The sequence below is a fragment of the Pangasianodon hypophthalmus genome, chromosome 6 (genome assembly GCF_027358585.1).
Source record: "Pangasianodon hypophthalmus isolate fPanHyp1 chromosome 6, fPanHyp1.pri, whole genome shotgun sequence".
In the NCBI taxonomy this organism is placed as follows: Eukaryota; Metazoa; Chordata; class Actinopteri; order Siluriformes; family Pangasiidae; genus Pangasianodon; species Pangasianodon hypophthalmus.
Genome location: NC_069715.1, coordinates 9983258 through 10006432, shown reverse-complemented (window position 1 = coordinate 10006432; position 23175 = coordinate 9983258). Strand labels below are relative to the sequence as shown.

At 38.0% G+C, this 23175-nt stretch overlaps 1 protein-coding gene across 1 annotated transcript in view; it reads left to right on the top strand.

The window, feature by feature from the left end:
• Window positions 1-12912: 12912 nt before the first annotated feature.
• Window positions 12913-23175, top strand: part of tmtc2b (transmembrane O-mannosyltransferase targeting cadherins 2b) — a 99179-nt gene continuing 88916 nt past the window's right edge. The window contains exon 1 of the mRNA XM_026927546.3: window positions 12913-13354. Within this exon, the coding sequence (XP_026783347.1) occupies window positions 13272-13354 (83 nt within the window). The 5' untranslated portion in view covers window positions 12913-13271. The remainder of the gene's footprint in view (window positions 13355-23175) is intronic.

Here is a 23175-nt window from a genome sequence, read left to right as displayed (position 1 = left end):
CTGAGGGAATATCTTTTGGAAGAATCTTGTCCATCCCTCCAGTGCAGTTCCAGTGACAGGTAAATAGCATCGATGCCAAGATGCACTGACATGTTTATAGAGGCTTGCAGTGACTCAACACACTTTATGGTGGTGCAATGTACTTCAGTAATGATAGTAGATGTATTAAGCTTAATACACAAATGCGCAAATCTCTATAGAAACATGACATTTTAGACAGAGGTCCTTCTTCAGCTTCTTTTACTACATTTACATGTACATTATATGTATAAATATATACTCACATCAACCCCCCAACAAACACGCACACACGCACACATATATACACACACGCACACACACACACACACACACACACACACACACACACACACAGTATTTCAGTGCACCAGTGACTAAGCCCACTGTCACTGCCACTGTCATTGTTGTCACTTCACAGCAGGAAGAAAGTGAGGAAAAAAGAAAGAAAGAGGGAGAAGAAGAAGAGAGAGACAGACAGGGGGAAAGAGAGACACAGAAAAAGAGAGAGAAATCTCATTAATATGCAGGGCATGGCTCTGTCCCATTAGAATTCAGACAGTAAAACTGGCCTCCACACTCCTGCCTGTACACTAAAAAATAAATGACTGAATCTACAGCACAGTTATTGCAGTTACACACATTGTTTACAAATAATCTGGACATTCACAGAGTATGAAATCTGAATTAAGAATAATAAGTATGTGCATGCAATCAATATGAAACAATGTAAAAATGTGACATCAGAATGATTTAAAAATCCGTATGAACAAACTCACATGGCAGAGGAAAGCTTCTATACTTATTTTCTCATGTACCGTAATTCTCTTAGCGGGATGGCTCTCAGGAGGGTCATTTGTAAGTCACCAGTTGTAGGAGTAATTCAGTACGGCTTCTTCAGCGGGGCTTAATGCTGCACTGTACCTGATTTGATAGATTCACAAGAAACTAAAACAACTTTTTTTCCCCCAAGTACAGTGCACTCTCTAATCATTTCCTGTTGTAACTATTTACTCTTTTCCTACTACTGTGGCAAAGCAGCACTCTGTCTTTCTCACTCTGTCTTTCTCGTTTTCTCCAATTCACCTATTTTTAAAAATAAACAGAGAAATGTCAGAACTATTTTAGGTGTTGTCTCTTCAAGCCGTGTCAGACTGATCTTAAGATTCAGGGCACATAGCTCACTCCTCTCCAACACCACATCATTACCTTCAACACCTGCTGGTAATGTCAGGGCCCTGCAAACCCTATTGAACCACCTCTTTCTCTTTGTCTCTCAGCCTTTGTTTGGTGCTGTCTCTCTGTGCTACTTCTCATTCCTATGGTTTACTTTGTATGCCCGTCATTAGATCCACAGTGTTTAAATTAAGTCTTTATGTATGTTAAATACTTTTACTCTCTTATAGTTAGAAAAAAAAAACTACGACAGAACACAGAGCTCACATCAAGGATATTTAACGCTTATACATAATCAGCAACATGAACATGCAATTTGACAGTGAGCATTTGTTGCTTGTTATAATTCCACTTCCTATTATACCACAGTGCTGTCAGGTTCTCGATTCTGATTGGTCAGAAAGTGTTGATTAATTTTCTGTAACGGTCTGGCTCAGAAAGTAGTCCAGCTGCAAGGCAAAATCATACTTTTATATTAATACAATAGTAACAGCTATAGTAACATAGGAACTACTATGGTGAATGCTCTACAAAGTAGCATAGGTAAGGGGGAGTGGATTTTGGATTTTTTTAACCCCCCACACCCACCTCCCCTCTCCAAAATATTTTCCAATTCCGAATGCTTATTTGTGGATGGTTAACATACCACACATAGCCTACAACACAGCTCATTACATAATTATTATTCCTCCGCACAATTACTCCACAATCAAGAAAAACAAACAAGAAAGAGTAATAAGGGTAATAAGGGCAACCTGATATGCTGAAGGTCTCCAGTGTCAGTGCTTTGAAACACCGCTTAGTGAAAGCTGTTTCTTTGTTTCCAGAGACAACTTTGTCCTTTGTGGTTTCTCAGTAACATCAAAATCTGTATTCTTTTGTCTTCTTAACTCCAAGAGAAAGAAAAAAGTGAGACTGAAGAGGGAAACGACTATTTGTAGTTGCTTCACCAGGAACTAACTTGGAACTAACTTGTTTCTCTGACATTAAATGTAACATGTAATGGATAAAAAGTATACAATGTGTGGTTGTTTATTAAATGAAAAAAGTTAGCTTTGGCAAATTGATGTGCTGTAAGATGAATAAAACTGCTCTTCTTTTGGAAGCTGATTGACTTCGGGATCATAACACTTCACTGTCACACCACCCTGTCACTGATTATTTTTCTGTAACAGCACACACAGTGGTGTTTTATTCCTTACTGAAGACACCACTGACATTTCCTGCCATTCTGTTACAAATGACTGATATTTTCATGCTCATACTGAAAGATAACTAACAGAGCACATATTTGCTCTACATGTATTTTCCTTCTGTAATTTCTTGTGTACCACACCTTATTCGCAAGGCAGAGCTTATTTCTGGGCCAGAAAAATGTAAACAGAAGCCTGAAACTAGGTCCACAAGCTTCTGACTTGCTAACACAGGATTCGCGTGCTAGAGGTTGATGGAAACATTAGATTACATTTATCAGCAGCTGCAAGCCAACAGACTGTGTAGTCGATTATGAATGTACGTAGGCTGTGATAAAGCATGCAGTGAATTAAAAGATTAAATAGTCTATCCTTAGCTTTTAGGTAAATTCATATAAAATAAAAATAGTAAACTACTTTTACTGTATGAATGTACTTCTTGTGCAACAGTGAATTGTTTTACTTATTCTTATAGGGATTTATATTTAAGACAAAATCTATAAAAAATATAAGATAAGATAATCCTTTATTCGTCCCCCCCTGGGGAAATTTGCATATGAGAACATTTCAGGACCTAGGAGAAAGAACTTTTAGGAAAAAGTGTGTGGTTTCAATATTGCTTTATTAAAAATGTATTTTATGGTAATGGTAAAAAAAAAAATTGGTAACGGTACTCTAAATTATGGCACTACTAAAAACACAAGTGTGCGTTTGATCTTCTAACCCTACTTCCTGCAGTAGAACTGAAGACGATAAGCTCCCCCTTCTAAATCTCCATCCCTTTAAAGAATTCTCCCATATCCTGTCTCAGGGAGTTCATGTATACTACTTCCATCTCCGGCTTCCTTCCTGGCCTTTCGTAACAAAATCTTAGTTAACATTGCTGGTGTCAATATCATTTGTGAGTAAGTTTGTCACAAATAAAAACGAACCAAACTGTTTTTATGCATGATACATGGTCATAAAACAAGTACAACTGCAGTGATCATTTGTAAGATTTTAATACTGCAATATTACGCTGTACAGAATATGATAAATTGGGCTGCCTGGGTGTTTTATATATTCATACCTCACAGAACTCTTAGACATCTCAGTCTTGGGCAGGTACTCTACTTTCAGAGTAAACGCTGTTGTTTTAGGAATGGCTGCATGGCTGTCCTACATGCTGTCTGCTGTAAGTGGGTATTGAGTTGCGAGGAGTGGCAAGCCTCAGCTTGTGTCTGAGCTTTAAAGGATGATTCAGCTTTCTGCCAGACGCGTTAGTTCAAATCAGCTGGGATTCCCATCACACGCTTCTCGGCTTCAAAATGGCACGAAGCGTACCACAACCCAATGCGGCTGCATCTCTCACAGCAGGAACTTTCATTAAAAGACCTGAAGCCAGAAACAGTTCAGTTGCCTTTACTGTACTTTATTTCAGGACTTGGCAGCATGTCGATAATGCAAACAATGCAGATCACTTTTTTGGGTGGTAGTTTTCATGACTAACCCTTTTTTGGGGCTGACTGGTATGAAAAGGCACAGGATGATACCTTACCCTCACCAACACATGATAATGTGCAAATTCCTCAAGGCAATTTAGCTCTAAACTGGGCTGGATAATATGATATGAATAATAGAGTGTTGCAGAAATATCTCTGTCCTGCAAAACTTTCACAACACAGGAGTGCTCAGCGTGTACTCAAGAGAACTGAGTATTAAGAAATAGTGGCTCTTATCTTGCAGATTATCCACATGGTTATGTTTAAACTAACTACATTTACACTGCTACGGCATCAAATAGAAACTGCTTCGGGCACAGAGTCTCTGACTCAAGAGAGTGTGTTAGTTTTACTAAATGCTTTACTAAATGTTATCAGGCTGCCTTTTAGGAAAACAGCCCAGCCACCACCCCATCATTTTCTATCAACCTTTAAAAAGCTTTTTAAAGAATAGAGTGTTTGTGCTGTCTGTGGTATTCTTCATTACGGCGTGTTCAGAACAGACAAGCGCTGAGCACAGCACCGGGATAAGCAACAGATTGCCCATCACTCACAGGTTCACGATGAACTGAAGAAATGAAATTTACTGCAGACCAAATTGCATTTATATAACTGCTGAAACAACATAGATAGGGATGGATTAAATAAATGCATGTTTGCGTTGACATTTACAATGTAAGACTAGACTGTTCATCTTTAGCAGCATTAAAATCAGCAAGCTTTCCCTGTGCAGTGGAAATTCTTGGGCAAGATCATTACATTATGTAAATTAGGTAAGCAGAGGTGGCTAGATGTAACCTAAGCCTGATTCAGACTGCTATCCAAGCCTCCTAATGACAGTTATTGACCCCGTCCTGTCTATGACTGATTGGGTAGAAAACCACAATCCTGCTTCGGAATAACATAAACAGAAAGAAGGCTTAAAATATTCAGGAGATTGAGAGAATGTGAATCCACAACAGTATCAGGAATCAATGAAATAAATAAACAAATGAAGAGCCGACCGATGGAAGGAAGCCAGAAGGGAAAGAAGGAACGGGAATGAATGAACGAAGCAGTTCAGAATGATGACAGCCTTCTCCTAAATCTAATCTAACATCTTATCCAAATACACACTTAAAAGAGAAGTTTAAGTATATGAATCTTTTGAGGCTCTTGTTTTTGTTCGAGAACTCCTTCTTGTGCCAGATAAAACTCACCTAAAAAAAAAAAAAAGGAAAACGTTTTCCAAATACAAACGAGAGTGTAGACATTTGGATTTAGAATAATGTTTTATTCATGCAGGGGTATTAATGAAGCACTATCCTGTTGCCAAGGCTAATACAGCAGGCTCCAGCCTTCTTGTTATCATTGCTAAGGTATCTAAGGAATCATTCAAAATGTAAAATCATTTAGAATGCAGTAGGTTTGCACACAAGGTTGGCACAGTGGTGCAGTGAGTAGTGTCTCTGGTTGGATCCTGTCTATGTAGAGTTTCACATGTTGTCCTTGTGTCTGTGTGGGTTTGTTCTAAGAGAATTAAGCAAAAAAAAATGTTTTATCTGGTTCTCTGGTTTCCTTCCACCTCTCATAAACATGCTGTTTCTAAATTGCCCCTAAGTGTGAATGAGTGCAACCGCAGCCATTTTGCGCCCAGGGAATGTTCTACAGAAAACAGGATCTGGATCTACAGCAAACCTGACCAGGATAAAGTGTCTGCTAAAGATGAATGAATGAACGAATGAATGAATGAAGTTTTCAACATGTTATACCCTGAAAAAATCATTTGTCATGTGTAAAAACCACTTATAAACTAATAAATGAACCATGCAGAAAAACAATTAGGTTGAAAAAAAATCATACGTGGAAAATTACAAGCGAATGAAAGTAATGGAATCATGTAAAAACCACATGTGCAAATAAATGAATTGAGTAAAAATCATATGTGAAAATACATTAATCTGGGAAAAACTCATGTGGAAGTAAATGAATCATATGAAAAAAAAATCATGGAAATGAAGGATTCATGTAAAATTCACAAGTGAAATCATGAAATGAATCATAAAAAAAATCTTTTGTATAAGGGATCCTGGCACAATAGTTATTTTTAAAGATTTCCTTTAAAAGAAATGTAAACTACACCTTCTAGAAGAGTTCATGATTATTATTTGTAATAAAACTGCTTCTTTAACAGGTCTATTATTCTGAACAGCAGCGTAAAACATCTGTTTATGACTCTTATTTAAGACTTGGTCATGTTTTTTCTTGCAGTCTTAAGTAAGAGTCTTAAACACTATTGAGGGAAGAAATTTGTCATTCTGATACAGGTTATGCAAAACATCTGATTTCACTGTTTTGTTGCTTCCATTTCCCATGTACTACTTTTCGTCATCTCTCCCCTGTGAGTAATCAGAGCTTTCAGGGCTTCCCACCTTTTCTGGAAACAACCTTGACCTCTCGTGATGCGTAGCAAATGTGTGCAGGTGCAGGTAGTGAAGCGGAAAATACCGATTCTTTGAGCTTTATGGGCATGAAACACATTGGCTCAGCTCATATAATCGAGAGTGACTCAAATGGATATGGCCCAAACAGGGAACTCTCTCCTTCTCCATTACAGACCCTGATGATTGGATGGCTGTGAACCTTCTGCTCCTCTCTGAGTAAGAGTGGATTCTCGGCTTATTTATCTGTGACTCATGGAATCCAGGTTGGATTTCAAAATTTCAAATTCCATTTTGGGTTTGATTTGAGAATTTATTACAAGAGCTTTCCAGCATGATTGTTTTTCAACACAATTTGATTTTTTTTTAGGTTATGATGAGCTGATCCCCATGTGGCCATTTGGAACAATACTATAATATTTGTTGTTCTGTCTGAAAGGCTGGAATGAGTTGAATTTCTGTCTCCACCAAGATGACAAGGACAGCAGATCTTCTAGAGTGAAATAAATGTAACCCTTTGTCCACTGAACTACTATGCTCAAATATATGGCAGCTCTAATAGTGCTTTTTAATTAAATAGAAAGCTTCTTGCTTTTAAATTGTGTCTTTAAATTTTCCCACTACTGGATTGTACATTAACATCATCACAGTTCTTAAACTCTTTTCTTTAAAGGTCACCTCATTTTTTCCCGTTTAGCTCTGGAAGGGGGCCAGACACTCAGCTAACTTTGGCATCATTACAAAAAGTTGCTTAATTCTCCTCTCATAGCCCTGTTTCAATGTGCACTGTTAAGGTTTTGGAGTGTTTATTGCTTGTCTGTTTATATAGTGCTAAAATGCAATATGCAATCTGTAAATCCTCTCAGCGTGATTGTAAGAAGCTAATATGACTGTACTAAACCACACAACCTCTTTTGTTACCTATTTAGCAGCCCAGCACTCGTAACACCAACAACACTTTGGAGAAATATATAGGGTGTGAGTGTTATTAATGACTGTGTCACTGCTCCCACTCTCATGATGATGAATACACTACTCTAACTATTCACTCGATCTATCCATCAGTGACCAGTCTTTTTCTATTACCACTTCAATTCTAAAAAATGAGAATGGGATTTAATAGCATCCACCTGACACAGACCTGCTGAGAAAGCTGTTTTCAGCTGCATGCATTTGACAAATGAGAGAGTCACCTCCCTCACGGCTGTTCACCATTAGCCACAACAAAACAAGCCCAAGCAGAAATGGCTCGTATCTTTAAAATTATTTTGTACACGCAGGTCTTGAACATATGTTGGTTTTCTAAATGACCCATAACCTTTGCTTTACAATATGACACTAAGATTTACGATTGGTCAGTGCTGATCAATCCAAACTAGTAGATCATTTACAGCATTTGGCAGACATCTTTATCCAGAGAGACTTACAGAAGTGCTTTGTAGTCTCCATCAAAAACATATCCTCATGCTAATGTGAATAGATCAGGATCTAGGAATACTTATCAAACTAAACTCAATTAGAGAGGAGTTAGTACAAAGAGTTAGTCTAGTAACAAAACCAGCACAAGTGGAGTTAATTGAGATATTTATTTTTAATTTGTGCTCAAGGAGAGATAGGTCTTCAGTCTTTGAACACAGTGCCCTAGCTTTTCAGACAGCCGGGGGAAGTTCATTCCACCACCTGGGTGTCAGTACAAAGAAGAATCTTGATGAATGTCTTCCTGGTGTCTTGAGGGATCGTGGATCTAGTCAAGTTATGCTAGAGGCTCTAGGGGAACGTGATGTTGCAGGTTTGATGGCAATTGTCTTTGCCTTTGTAGGCAGACACACTATCTGTGTCTGTATTCAAAATATACTCCAGGGCAAAAAAAGGGTCAAGCCCAAAATGGCAAAATATTAAGCTTTTAATGGTTTTAACAAGTCATTGGTCAGAAAATTAGCAAGCTATAGTAGAAACAGGGAAATTCACTTATATAATTTATATACGTCTTCTTGTACGCAAAGGTAAAACCAAGATAATGATTAAAATGTGTGATGTAAAATTCAAACTAGCACATGTCTGGCTTTCCCAAAAATATCTTCTGGGATTTTTTTTTTCTTGATTAGTTGTTATTTGGTTATCTGCCACACCTGATGCAGGCCATCAAGAGCCTGATAACAATCTCATAAATGGTCGAAGGATTGATAGAGCAGGGAGAGATATTTGTTCAATTCTTGTTAATTTTCTGACCAATGATTTGTTGTTAAGACCATTAAAAGTTTATTAAAAGTATGCCCCCAGAAACACTGGAAAAACCTGGGGGAAAAACAGCAGCACTCTCAGCATGGTCTGTGAATTCTGGCTCTGACAGTTCCTCAACCTCAGCTACATCATTTGAGTACATAATTGGTTTCAACTGTTATTTTAATCCATCTTTCACAGTTATTATTTTTGTTTGTACCTGCCTGATTTCCTCAGGAATTTATTTGGTCCTATATCCCAATATATAAACAAACTAGTAGCCTAATTTAAACGATTGCAACCCTGACCAGGAAAAAAACTAAAATGTTATAAATGCATCACATAGCATTGCATGCTCCTGTTAAAAAGTGTGGTCTTTCTTTGTCCCACAAGCTTCATATCTTACTGTTCGCTTTTTTGTTGTGTCCCATTGGATTACAGTCCCAATGCACACCTATAGTCTCATTCCTGTGAACCTCTCTGTCAAATTTTTTTTTTTAAAAATAGTGCATCTAGAATATATATCTGTATTTGCATCTGTTTAGAACATCTTATCTGTTCATTCCATTCATTGTAATGTATTTGTATTCGGTTACTATTCCTACGAGGCAAGCATCCGTGTTTTAAATCTACAGGAAGCCAGTAGAGAGAACACGGCAATGGTTTGATGTGGGAGAAATTGAGAAGATTGAAAACAAGTCATTCAACTGTGTTCTGGTTCAGTTACATGGGTCAGATGGCGTGCTGGGGAAGACCTGCCAGGAGCGAGCTGCAGTAGTCCAATCTCAAGATGACAGTGACTGACTGGAAAGAAACCTTCATGACCGTGCCAGGTTAGCAATACAGGGAGAGATCATTCCTGTTTGGATTACTGTCAGTATTAAACTGATCTCTCACTGTAGTAAAAATTCAACCTCATCTTTAGGTCACTTCTATGTTTGTAGTTCTCCTGCTTTATTTCTTTACAACAGACACTCAGTCCAAGCCATGGACCTGCACCATTAATTATCCCACTCACAACGCACTCATACCTCTGCCTCTGAGATGGAAAAAAAAAAACGAAGGCCTAACTCTAAAACAGTGGATGTCACAGTGCATTTCCCTGACTGAACACATGATTTCAGTCAGAGCTGGAACAATAATGTGGGTGTGAAGCTGGTCCAGAGCGGCACCCAGAGAAAAGCAGGACAGAAAACAATGTCATAACTCAGAGACTATAAGAGTAGTGGAGTTAAAGCAGAGCTCAGCAGGGGATAGTAACACCTCAGCCGAAGGGCCCGACTATTTACCTAGTCTGTAGAACATATTGCATATTTCTGAGGTATTTAACTACCTGATAAATCCTATACATGTATTTATATAAGGAATCATTTAATAACAGCCTCAAAATAAAGAAATAGGGTGAATTGAACCCCTCTCATATTGTATTAAAAAATGTTTATATGCAAATTAAAGTAAATATTATGTCTAAATTCTACAACTGTATATCATTCTGTTTTTATTCAATTCTGCTACAGTGTCGAATTGAATATGTAACATACTAAGCTCAATGTCTTGTGAAGGTTGGCATAATTTGCTCAAAACTATTAAAGCTGCTTTCATTCCCTGAAATAAGTGCCTCTTGGTTTTGCATATTTTATAATACCATGTAATGTTAATCTTGTAATGCACACCGTATTGCAGACATCGGAAGTTCAATGCAGCCTTAACTTAAAGTAGCAATGTTTCTTTTAGTAAAAGCAATTTTGAGCAACTGTTAAAATAAATACATTCTTATGGAAATTCCAACCTAACAATTACAATTACACTCGTTTATGAATTTGAGGCTGTCCTCAGAGACATGCAGTTGGATATATTTTAAATTTAGCTTTGCAGTCTGGAAGGAGCAAAACACACACACTACTTACTGACTGAAAATAAACACGCACTTTTCTTGCAGTAGGCCCATGCATTGAGAGTAGACCTGAAGGGTATTTCACTATAGGAGGCATCCACATATGGAAGGCTTACAGTGAAGCAGGGAATCGGGCCTAGTTACAGTGCTCGCTTTAATTAATTGCTCAAATAGATTACATCATAGTGTCCTGCTGCCCTGTGAATAGCTACATTGAGGCCTGCTTCAGTGGACTGGCTCGGGCTATTGAAACAGGAATGCATCAATATTCACTGGACCGTACTGCATTCTTTGTCTCTGTAGCAACTCCAAGATTAATTCTCTTGCTTTTTATCTTTCTCCTCCCCATATTTTCTCCTCCTTCTTTTTTCAACTCTAAGGTTTTTCCTTTTTTAATCTTTTTTTTTTTGGTAAAGACAGAAGAAAATTTATATCTATCAGAAATTATTAGCTGGAATCTGTGAAAGAAAAGGTGATCTTTTTAGTGGGCCCTCTACTGGATGTTTTGCAATGCACCTTGTCCAGGACATTGATTACAGTCTAAACAAAACTATGAACCTGGCTTATATAAAGCCTTTACATGAATACTAAGCTTTAAATTATTAGATACTATTATAACAATTTCACAGGGAACACCTGACTTCACTGCATATCACTTATTTGCAAATCAAATATGCAGTTTATGCATGTGTGAAAAGGCAAACATTTCAGTATTTGACTGCAGGATGGATTATTCAAATTATATTTAAAACCTAAAGCCTATGGGTATGCATTTTCATGTATTCAAGCTCATGTCATGCTAATAATGATGTTATTTTATACATGTATTGAACAAAACCTTCCCACTTACAGTGTAATTTAGTACTTGACAAGTTCAAATGTCTGTATGGAAAAGCACCAGGTTGTGAGTTTAAACTAGATAAGATCTTAAGTGCAGCTAAATTTCATTTTAATCACTTTAGATGTTTTCCCCTTGATTTTGTTTGCTATGTATTTAAATAAAAAAAAATTGCTCAAGCCTTGGATTAAAGTTAGATTAACTTGGAGTATAATTTAGTACTTTTCACACAACCTGCATAGATGGATATAAGCAATTTAAACTCATAAAAGTCACTTGAGACTTTTAAATCCCTTGGAATGCATATTATAACCACAAACATTTTGAAATGTGAATATGAACTGGGGTTAGCTATTACAGCTTCACAGCCTCAAAAACAAATACTAGTAAAGTGTACCTTTTCTTGCAGCTGAAGTGGTACATCTTTTATAACTTTAATATGCATCTTTCACCTAGAAATGTAAATATTTACTGTACCTTTAAAAGTGATTAAAATGACATAATGTGACCATAATTGCCTTTTAGAGTAAAGCCTTAATGTTCATTATACAGGCTGTCCCAAAAGTCTCCTTACATAGGGGACTGTGTTTGCCAGCACCACGTTGTTGTGACTTTGTCAGTGGATGTTCATGGACGTCCACTTCTCGGCCGATCTGCAACACTTCCAGTCATTTTCAAATTTGTTAATAAGTTTGGCAGCAGTGTCGTGTGTGATGTGCTTGCCATGTTTCTTGTTAAAGTCCATCACAACCTTGTGACAGCTTCCCGATCCAGCCATGAGAATGATTTCAATATGTTCTTCTTTTGTCAAAGGCATTATATAAAAAATATGAAAAATTTTGGAAGATATTTTGCTAAAAATTGTTAATTTCCCCTATGTATAGAGACTTTTCGGACACCCGGTATGTGCACCTTTCTTGGTGGTACAGTCGGTAGCATTGGCACTTCAGGATCCCTGGTTTGATCCTGAGCTTAGGTTACTGTCTGTGCAGAGCTGCTCATGTTCTCTCTGTGTCTGTGTGGGTTTCCTCTGGGTTCTCTGGGTTTCCTCCCACAGTCCAAAAACATGCCAGTAGGTGGATTAGCTGTGCTAAAATGCCCCGAGGTGTGAATGAGTGTGTGCCTGTGTGTGCATGGTGCCCTGTGATGGACTGGCGTCCCATCCAGGGCATAGTCCCAGCTCATGCCCAGTGTTCCTGAGATAGACCCTGGTTACTGAAAGTGAGTGAAAGTAAGTACTTACACTATATGCACCTTTCTAGGTTAAAAGGTACACAGTGCTACCCCTTGAGCATACCACTCCACCATCAAGGAAAGAGCAAATGTGGTACTCTTTTTTTCTGAGAATGCAGAAACACTTTGCACATCTGTTGAAAGACTTGCGTTCATCTTTCCCAGCTCTGAGAACCACACCAGCATTTTGTCCAGATTTATTATTAGCATAGTTTCCCACACACACACACACACACACACACACACAGAGCGAGACAGACAAGAAAGAGAAAATGTTATAAGTTGAGTAACTGAAGGAGTCTCTTGATGTCTTCTGATCACTCCTGTGTGTTTAGTAACATGATTGCTGGAACTCATGGCTTGGTGAAAATGTGCCTTCTGTCTTTAATTCAGCCCGGGAGAGGCGCGCGGGGGAGGTGCCTGGCGCATGCGCACTGCTCACACCGACCACACGCGGCTCAGTCGCGACGTTTATTCGGCGTCCACCATGCAGCACTACACAAACACTCCGGCTGGAAGGAGACGCGAGAGCAGCTCGGCTTCCTGTAAACACCGCGCACATCCGCGTCTCGCCCTGTGGATCAGCGCCGCGCTGCTCATCCTCAACATGGGCTAAGAGCAGCGCGCCGGATTACGCGCTTCAGCCATGGGGACGCGGATTTTCTGCTTTGATTTCTCTTCTTTTCCCTGAAGACGGAAAGCGCGAATAGTGAATTGAAAGAGGGGATCTGTTAACCCTCTCGATCTGTATCTTGGTTTGCTCTCCTTGCTGTTCTTTTTGTCTTGTTTTGGGGAGAGATGATTGCAGATTTGGTGTGTAGCGCTGTGGCTCTGGTCCTGTACATCAACACACTGGGCGCTGATTTCTGCTACGATGACAGGTACACACACACACACACACACACACACACACACACACACACGCACACACATGAATGAATACCTGGACCCATGAACCCCGACTTGCCTAATAGTGCTTTATGTGCAACACATAAACTCAGTGATTGAGCTCGTCTCAGCTTCTCTATGGAATGATATTATTGCGTCATAATTCCGTGCACCGCGGATCTGGGATTATTCAAGTATTTATCCATGTTTCTGTTAATTCATCAGCACCTGATCGATTACTAACCCGACACAGCCTTCATGAAATCGATCATTTCACTATGATCTGACATACGGATCACTATAAATCTAGTCTTCATTACTCTCCTCTACTCGGAGTGTGTTTATATTGAAAGCTGTGGTGCGTAACTTGAGCTTTTGGATTAGATTGGATTTGTTCAGATCATTTGAAATGCACAGCACCAGCCAAGTCTTTAACATATTTCAGTGATTTCTTTTCCTCTCCTGATCTAAAACAAATGCACATAAGTACAATATATGTGCACCCAGATGTGATGTAAAATACCTGTTTACATCACATCTGGACATGTTGATCATCCACACTAAAGTGGTTTCATGTACAGCACTGAGACTCATTTTCTCATCACAGATCTAATACTTGTGCCAGTGCTGTATGATGAATGAGAGATCTTGATCTAGAGCTAGAGTTTATTCCAGATCTCCTGGCATCAGAAACATGCAGGATGTGGAAGAGCTTCACACAAACTAAACTAAACACTAGACTAAACACTGTTGCCTGGTATACAATAAACTACTGCCACGTGAAGCCAGAATAAAATAGATAAAATATTTAAAATGCTGCCAAATTAATCCATAAATAATAGTGCTAATAATATATTCAAATTAGTGGTCTACTATTTGATCTTCATCTGAATATGACCTGTTCTGGTGTGATTCCATGTGCATGTATGCTGTATACCTGCTTTCATAATAATAATCATCACACCATGGGTTCAGAAACTTTTTGTAGCAACTTTTCAGACACCCCATCTGAACATAATCCTTCCATTCAAATACTTAGGCTCAGTATTTACGTCTACGTTCATATTTCGGCTGTTTATTTTAAGCCATTAGAGTTTTTTTTTTTAATTATTATTGAAATTTCCATCAATTAGGTCCAATTAAGCATTATTTATTACTTGTTTTTAAGTTGTTGTTTTTTTTTCCTGACATTTGAATTAAATCCACTCGATCTGAGGGACCACCAGGCTAATAACTATAAGATCTCAGTAATAAATAGGGGTGAAACGTCAGGTTCATAAAGCAGCTGTTCGTTATTTGATGAAACGATTAAATTTAGTAGCCTCTGATCGATATATGACTGACTTACTCTTAATGTAATTTGCAAATGATTATAATGTAGAGAAGGACTATTTTAAAAGTGTCAGAGTTCTGGGCAAATCACCCTGCTAATGTATTTATGAAAACATTTTAAAAATATGAATACCTTTTTACACACCTGTTGTTTGTCCTATTTTGATTCTAGTCAATTTATAATCAGTTATATTTGACAGTAATCGATTTATTATTGTTGCATCGATTCAGCTCAGTTGCTGCCTTTTAAATTCATGGATTGACCCAAATTGCTGGATCGTTACACCCATAGGAATAAATATAATGATTCTGATGATAATAAAGGGTTGTGATTTCCATCTCTGCAGCACGGACCCCACTTTGTAAACAGCTGCAATGCACTGAGAAAGACAACATGTCTAGAATAACGATCAGTGTGGAGACTACTTGAGGAACAAGGTGGTGGTGTGATAAGAAGTCCTAATTCAACCAGCAATTAAACCAGCAATTAAAGATATGGATAAATAGATTTTACATGGTCAAACCTAGATTTTTTTTTTTCATTCATGCCTGTGTTTGTGCTGTAGTGGAATGCATTATAATGCATGTAGATTTATTAGAGAAGCAACACAAGTAGGTCTGTGCTTTATCTTTTTCTGACCTACAGAGTGTGATTCCATGAATAAAATGTAATTGATTTAGATCCTCCACTCGCCTATTTGTGTGTTGCTGCGTAACACTATACTCACTCAGTATTACAGTAAGTGTCCGGCTCAGAGGTAATAGTAGTCCTGCTGATTTAGCTGCTGCCTATAATCTCATTCACCGCAGTGGTCATGCTAGAAATAATCCATATGGGAGTAAATAGAGGAGGGATGGTCCAGATTGTGTACTGTGGCCTCTCTGCTTGGAGAGATGGTGTGAAAAAGGAAGACACAAAGGAAGTGTTCATTTGAAAGAAGACGTGGGGGTGAACATGTAAAGCATGTGGTTCGTTAATAGCAGATTTTCAGAACATATATGAGGATATGTTTTTAATATCAGAGTGATATGAGCACCATTTACATTTATGGCATTTGGCAGACGCCCTTATCCAGAGCGACTTACAATTATCTCATTTATACAGCTGAGCAGTCGAGGGTTAAGAGCCTTGCTCAAGGGCCCAGCAGTGGCAGCTTGGTGGTGCTGGGATTTGAACTCTCAACCTTCTGATCAGAAAGCTAACGTCTTAACCACTGAGCTACCACTTCCCGCCATGAGTGTATTATGTTTGCAGTGTCATCTTGAGTATACTTATCACACTATAGTTATATAGTTTTGATTACTTGGAGCCAACAAATATTACAAATTTGTCACTGATGCTGAGTTTTAAGGAGCTACAACATAAGATGCACCAGTTGTTAAACAGGGTTTCACTGAAATGATGAAACTCAAAGAAGCAGCAGATTTATTTCTGCCTATAGTGAATATTTGTTAGGAATCCTAATATTGTCTGACTTTACTGATCAACTAATATACATAAGATATCAGTGGTTCTCAAAGTGGCATCCAGAGACCCCCAGGGGTATGTGAAGGATCTTCATAGGGCCTTGTTTGTTTTTTGGTTACAGGAAATCACTCACCACCTTTTTAAAAAATTGTATTTTTTATATTAAATTACATTATATGAATTATAGAGTTTAATATGTAACTATTAATTATATTTCTACGTATTTAAATAATTGTATTTTGCTCATAAAATAATTCTCTACCGAGAAGGGGTGAAATTTGTTTTCCAGTTAAAAGGGTCCATTAGACGTACTTTGCAGAGCAACCCTGCTGTATAGTGTTACACCCTCATATGCTGCTGGTTACAATAGCTTACAGTGTCGTGGGATTTTCTCAGTCAGTTTGCTTAGCCTGTTTTCTGCATGTTTATGCCTCCTGATTGAGCCCGTTGTTTTGTGTAGTTATGGTGTGGCCACGTGCATTTATTGTGTTCTGCTGTACCGGTTCTTGAGTTGTACATTGACTTGTCCTACACTTCATGTAACCTTTATATGTTGTGATGTGATCCTCAAGGCACCATATTTCATCTCTCTGTGTGCTTATTTATGGATGGGATGAAGATACAAATCTACTTGCCTCAAGAAGTTTTAGTAGAACATCATGACCACCTGTAGAGGATTACAGATCTCGTACACTTCCCACAACAGCAGGCTTGTATCCGTGAGATAAACCCTGCTTTAGTGTCTTCCGCCAGTGTCACTCATGCGTAAAGCATGTTTTTCCAATTTCCAAATTCCATGTGCACGTTTGGCAATGTGTGTTAGTTTCCATCAGTTGTTTTAGACCATGATATATTTAGGTTCGCAATTAGTGGGCTTAATTCCAAACTGAAATAATCCTCGGTCCCTTAGCCTCACCTGTGGTGTAGTGTGAGGAAAGGGAGTTGAAAGCATCCCATCAGTTGAAAGCTTGGCCCTGGCCAGAGTTACACAGCTCAGCCTCGTTATTCTTTCATTTGCGTTGAGAAGGAGCAGATGTGGCGCTGTAGGAAAACGGAGCGTGATAGACGTGTGTAAGCGGGAAATGTTCAAAAGCAGTATACGACCATACGCAGGCTGAAATGGACTGCTTTTACTTCACATACAAGTGGAGATTGAAGTGAACAGAACTCCCTTAGATAACCCCAGTCGTGTAGCTGCTTTATTAAAACCGGGAGGTTGTTATGAGAGTTTGAAGTGCAGTAAGAGTAAGGAAGGGGAGTAATGGTTTTTAACACTGAGACAGAAAACTCATGAGACTGGCCTGAGACTGATAAAGTAATGCACAAAGCATACCTAATGTAAAAGCTTTGCAAAATCTTTAAAAAAATCTGTAAAATATCTACAAAATAAGGCAGAATAAATGATAGATCTTGATTGCGTTTTTTTTTTACCTTACCAGCATGATATCAGTATTTTATTTTTTTTTTTTTTAAGTTCCTTGACTATGGCACTTATTTTTATTATTAAGTGTCCATACCAAATAGCTTAAATTAATTAACTTAATTAGCATTAGCTTGGCATAATGATTTTATTTTTAAAAAATAATCAATTTCTCCCATGGTACCCATATTTTCTTTCTTGCTAAAAGTAATAGTACACAGCACAGAAAATGGATAAAAAGTGTGTGTATGTGTGTGTGTGTGTGTGTGTGTGTGTGTGTGTGTGTGTATATATATATATATATATATATATATATATATATATATATATATATATATATATATATATATATATATTATATTATATTACACATATGAACAGTGAAACGAAAAGGAGATTTGTGAATCAAAGCAGAGCTCTCCATTTAGCTAATGGTTAAATATTAAAGAGTGATGCAGTCCAGCCCCGACGTCTATGGAGACTCTCTTGGACACATCCATACTGAGTGATGCCAGAGGATAATGCATTATGATTCTTGCTCATATTTATGTAAGCTTTTTATGGTAAGCATTTTTGTCTTGGCTTAAGTAATCGCAGAAAAAGTACTGTTTCTCCTTCGCTGAAGTGGAGCCAGCATCATAGCCAGTGTTAAAGCATAAATTCTCATTAGCTATTCATGTCAACATAAAAGCAAAGCTCTCTTTCCGATACGGTAATGTCTTTGGTGCACAGATCGCACGCTGGTGACATCATGTCACCCAGGTTCACGTGGTTTATAATAAGCTGCTCATTAAGGTTGGGTGATGCAGTCTCCCTGAAGGGGAATTGTGTTTGCTCTGTAACTCCCAGTGCTCTGGAGCTGACACCTGTGATAAGGAGTATGAGCCATTATTTACAAGTTTCATATTTCTGCTGCAGTGAACACCTCACCCAGGCTACAGATGGACAAATGGACAAACGCCAAGGGAAAAATATGCCTGGTCTCTGCTACGTGCCACAAATCTGTCCATAAACCTGATATACAAGCTCATCTCAGGGTTGTTGTTCTTGCTGAAGTGATGAACAAGGTTGCTGCTTTTTTCTGGGCCATAGTAGTGTTACAGGTTGAAATTTTCATGGTATGACAACAAAGTCTTTAAAAAAAAAAGTCTGCAGCAGTCTGCAGCACTGCTTAGTCAAATATAGATGCTTGTTTTGTTTAGCACACAGTGGTTGCCGATCACGCCAGCCTGATTAAGGTGCGCCAAATGTCGTCATTCTGAGCAATATGGCCCACTTCTGTCGAAAGCAATTATGTTGATAGACCATGTAGAAACAGAGATATGGTAAGTTAAACTTAATATAAAAATCATTTCATGTTTGTTTTGATTGTCAAACTGGCATAGGAGAGTTTAGGGCTGGAAGATATTGGAAATCTTATATCACATTACGGATAATTTCATATATTCAAATGATATGACTATATATCACAATTTTCTCTAAAATTGCTGAAAAAATAATTACACAAAATAACTGGATGCATTCATGACTGGTCTGCCACATATCTTACATATCTGCATATCTGACCTTTTTCTGGTCAGTGTCTGATTTGTTATACCCAAACCACGTTCAAACAACAAAGGTACCGCCCTTTTTAGGTACAGGTTTCTCATCTTTTACTTGGGAAGTGTTACATGGAGTTTCCCTCTGTGTCACATGCCTCCATGCTTGTTTTTGTTACAGCGTGCTGCTAGTAGCTCCTAGCTCCAACCTTAGTCACGTAAATTGGCTGCAGAAAAGTGGCTTTTGCAACATTGGTGTTATAGACAGTCTAGGAAAATACCTATCAATAGACATTTTTCTGTTGTCCAGCAATATGAATTGCAACACACAGCTCTAGGACAGTTGTATTTATTGGTATCTTGTTGCAATTTGTTTGTTGTATAAACAAAAGGAAATAAAATGTGGGCACCCTTGGATTCAAAACTCATAATTTTCTAAGCCTGATTTTCTGTTTTTTGTTCGTTTGCTTTAATGTACAGTGTGTTGATATAATATGTATAGTATGATAGCGTTATGAACATGCTAGCAGTGGCAGCAGAGGCAACAACATGTTTTTACAGGATTACATGGCCAAAATGTTTTCAGTGCAGTAGCATCCCCTGCATGGAGAAATGGAGCTTGCTGTAGTACGAGCTTGTCCAGAGGGATTGGGTTAAGAATTATTTGGGCAGCTGCTGCCATACACAAAAGTTATGAGAACCACTGGATTAAGGAACCTGATCGTGTAGAAACGGTGTACCCATCCAATCATACACTGTGACTAACTGTGAAGCCGTGATACCATGACAACCCTAGTGGGCCATTTGGCCATTTGTCTTTCTTGAACAAATGGCACAAAATTTTACCTAAATTTGACGTTTTAAGTATTATATTCTGCAGAGTTTATTTCAGAAAGCTGAGCCTGGGCATTAATCTAAACCCGCTAGCATGTGGTTGAGTTTCCAGGGCCCATGTTGCAAACCTCAGTGATGAGTTGGTGTGTACTGGAAATAGGCTTGTGTGTATGTGCGTGTGTCTTCATGGGTATGTCTGTAATGCCCTCATGCTCCAACACCACGGCTGTGGTGAGATCCGAGGGCGGCAACCCAGACTCCGAGCATCTCCCTGTAATTATCCCTCTCTGAGGGAGAGAGACTCACTCACCCTGTGAGGCCTCCTCTAATCCCCCAACGGCTGCGTCCAGATGGCCATGCTTTTGCAAAGCATTGTGGGATTGTTTTTTTTTTTAAATATATTTATATATTTTTGTTTTAGTGAGTAATGAGACGAATCTACTGAGTTGTGATACAGACATCAACACTACAGAAGATTGTGATTTAGCAGCCGGATGTAGGAGTGAAAGTGAGAAGAGAAAGAGCTGTTCTCACATATTGCTTAGCTTTTTCGAAAATATCATGGAGACTTTGTTTATGGAAATAATTTCACAGCGTTCATTTATTTATTTGTAAATGCTCATAAACATTTGACCGTTGTCATCATGTGCTCAGTTATGCTGGCTGTTGTAATTAAGACTGGCGCTTTGCTCTGTTGTTGAAATGCAGCACATGGACTTCACATCCATTTTAAACAGTCATAACACGTATTTTTTCCTACAGAACGTGATATATTTCCAAGTTAATATGCTCCAATGTGTAATATCATTGGTTAAAATGGGTGATTCCATGATTGTGGTGCCTCTTAACCTCTTAGCCTCTTTTTTTTTTTTTTTAGAATTTTCAAAGTAGAATTTAAGGAAACATGCAATTGTATTATTATTATTATTATTATTATTATTATTATTATTATTATAGGGGCATCCAGTCTTATCCCCGAAGGGCCAGTGTGAGTGCAGGTTTTCATTCCAATCAAGCAGCAGTCACACATGATTCCACTTGCTTAATCACTTGAATGAAAACTTGCACTCACACCGGCCCTTTCCGGATAAGATTGGACACCCCTGCTCAAGAGTCATATATGTCCTGCTCCCGGAGGCAGGTCACTCTACAGTGTTATCTCGTTAGCATCCAACATGGTTTGTCGATGTATTTTTGTTTTATTGTGTTCACTTTTTCTAATCACTTCCTTGAGAAAAATACGGTTGGAGTTTATTCATTTTAAAGAGGGAGGAATTTGTCGGTTGGTGTTTATGTGACAGCCAATTTCTGTGCTGAATTACCAACTCGTGGCTCTTCAGTGCTGTAGTGTGTCGTTTGCTGAGACTGAGCGAGAACGCCATTCTGTCTTTATACACCTTCGGGGCTTCTCCAGCCGTAAAAGTAGGTAAGATCTCTCTGTAATCTCTTTGCTGTTCTTCATACTTTCAACACACAGAATCAAATCACAGCTAAGAAGCCTTTTCATGGGGACTTTAATGAGTAACAGAGTTAGGTTTCTTAGTATACAATTAGCAAAATGTACACTAATGTAACGCACAGTGTGGTTAACTAATGGCATGAGGACATTTAAGGACATTTTTTAAATTGATAAAATTTCAGTAAGTAGGTTTTATTAATGTTTTAAGTCATTTATCTGAAATATGCATATACTTTTAAATGTCACTTTACCTAAGTTTATAGCTTATCTTAGCTTTACTTTACATACATATTTGTAAATGTAATATCATTAGGACACAAATGAAACTCCAATCATGTAATCACCCATAAAGTATTTTATCTGTCTGTCAGAAATCAGAAAATATTAGAGGCAGACAAAATCTATTGCATTTTCTATAGAAGATTATGAACAAAGACAAATGCTGTCTTCTAACAAGTGATGAGTGGCAGTGAAGAATCACTCACAGAGTGAACAAGAGTATGAACTGAAGAAGTAAAGAAGGGTCAGAAGAGATAAAAGTCTCTATATTTGCCCTAACTGTACTTTTAGTTGTCAGTATATTGATTAATGGTGGAACAGCTACCAAAATAAATGATTGTTTTTTTCTGCTTGTGGTGATTTATCCTCTTCTCACACTGTTCTTTATCAGGGCAGTGAACTGGTAGAAGACAAAGACCACCATTTCTATGTTGTTTCAAAGTTTTTCAAGTGTGTGTGTGTGTGTGTGTGTGTGTAAATATATATATACATATATATATATATACATATATATATATATATATATATATATATATACATATATATATATATATATATATATATATATATATATATATATATATATATATATATTTTTTTTTTTTTTCCCCTCACACAATTATATTAAATAGAAAGAACTGACATGTGCCAGCATGTATGAAGCTTTACAGCCTGTTACGGATCGAACAAAGGATTGGTTTAGTACTCAAAGCTCAAATGCAGTCTAATTGGTGCACGAATAAACCAGGACTGAAACTGAGAACCATGGCTTTATTATGGAATTATCACCTCTAACATATATATGGAGACAAATATTTTCACTTCTCGTAACTGGTGTTGCACAGGTGGGAGACCAGATTGCGTTTTCTTTTCTTCACACCACAAAACTGTGGTATGGAAAGCACATAAGAGCTGCTAAAAGATCTGCTGCTAAAAATAATATTAGTGATCTGCTGCAGTAATTTGTGATTCCCTGCTTTACATCTGTTCCTGGATTTAGGCACATCTTAGACTTCTTATGAAAAAAATGATCTCCCTTCCAATTCAAAAATGATTAACTGTTGTAGATTTGGATCTCTCGATTTTGTCATTTTTGATATATTAGTTAGCACCCCTTGATGGATTTGAGAGACCTTGTTCCAGTATCACTTCCTGCCACATTGTCCTAAATTCTGGGTCAGTGGTCCCCTCAGACACCATAAACACTGTAAACATAACCTACTGTAGAGACAGGAGGAGAAGGAGCGAGCGAGTGTGCGTGCGTGTGTGAGTGAGAGAGAGAGAGAGAGAGGTCTTACGTTAAGTAATCTGACCAGCGGCTGACCATCTTGAGCACGACCTGATGAGGTGAACTGTGTCCTGCCATGTGCAAAGGTTAAATAGTTGGTAGTACACAGGGGAGTGGAGACCCTCCATCTTATGTGAAACAGAGCTCTTGGAATGTAAATGTAAAGGTGTTGATAATTAGTGCTGCACTAAAA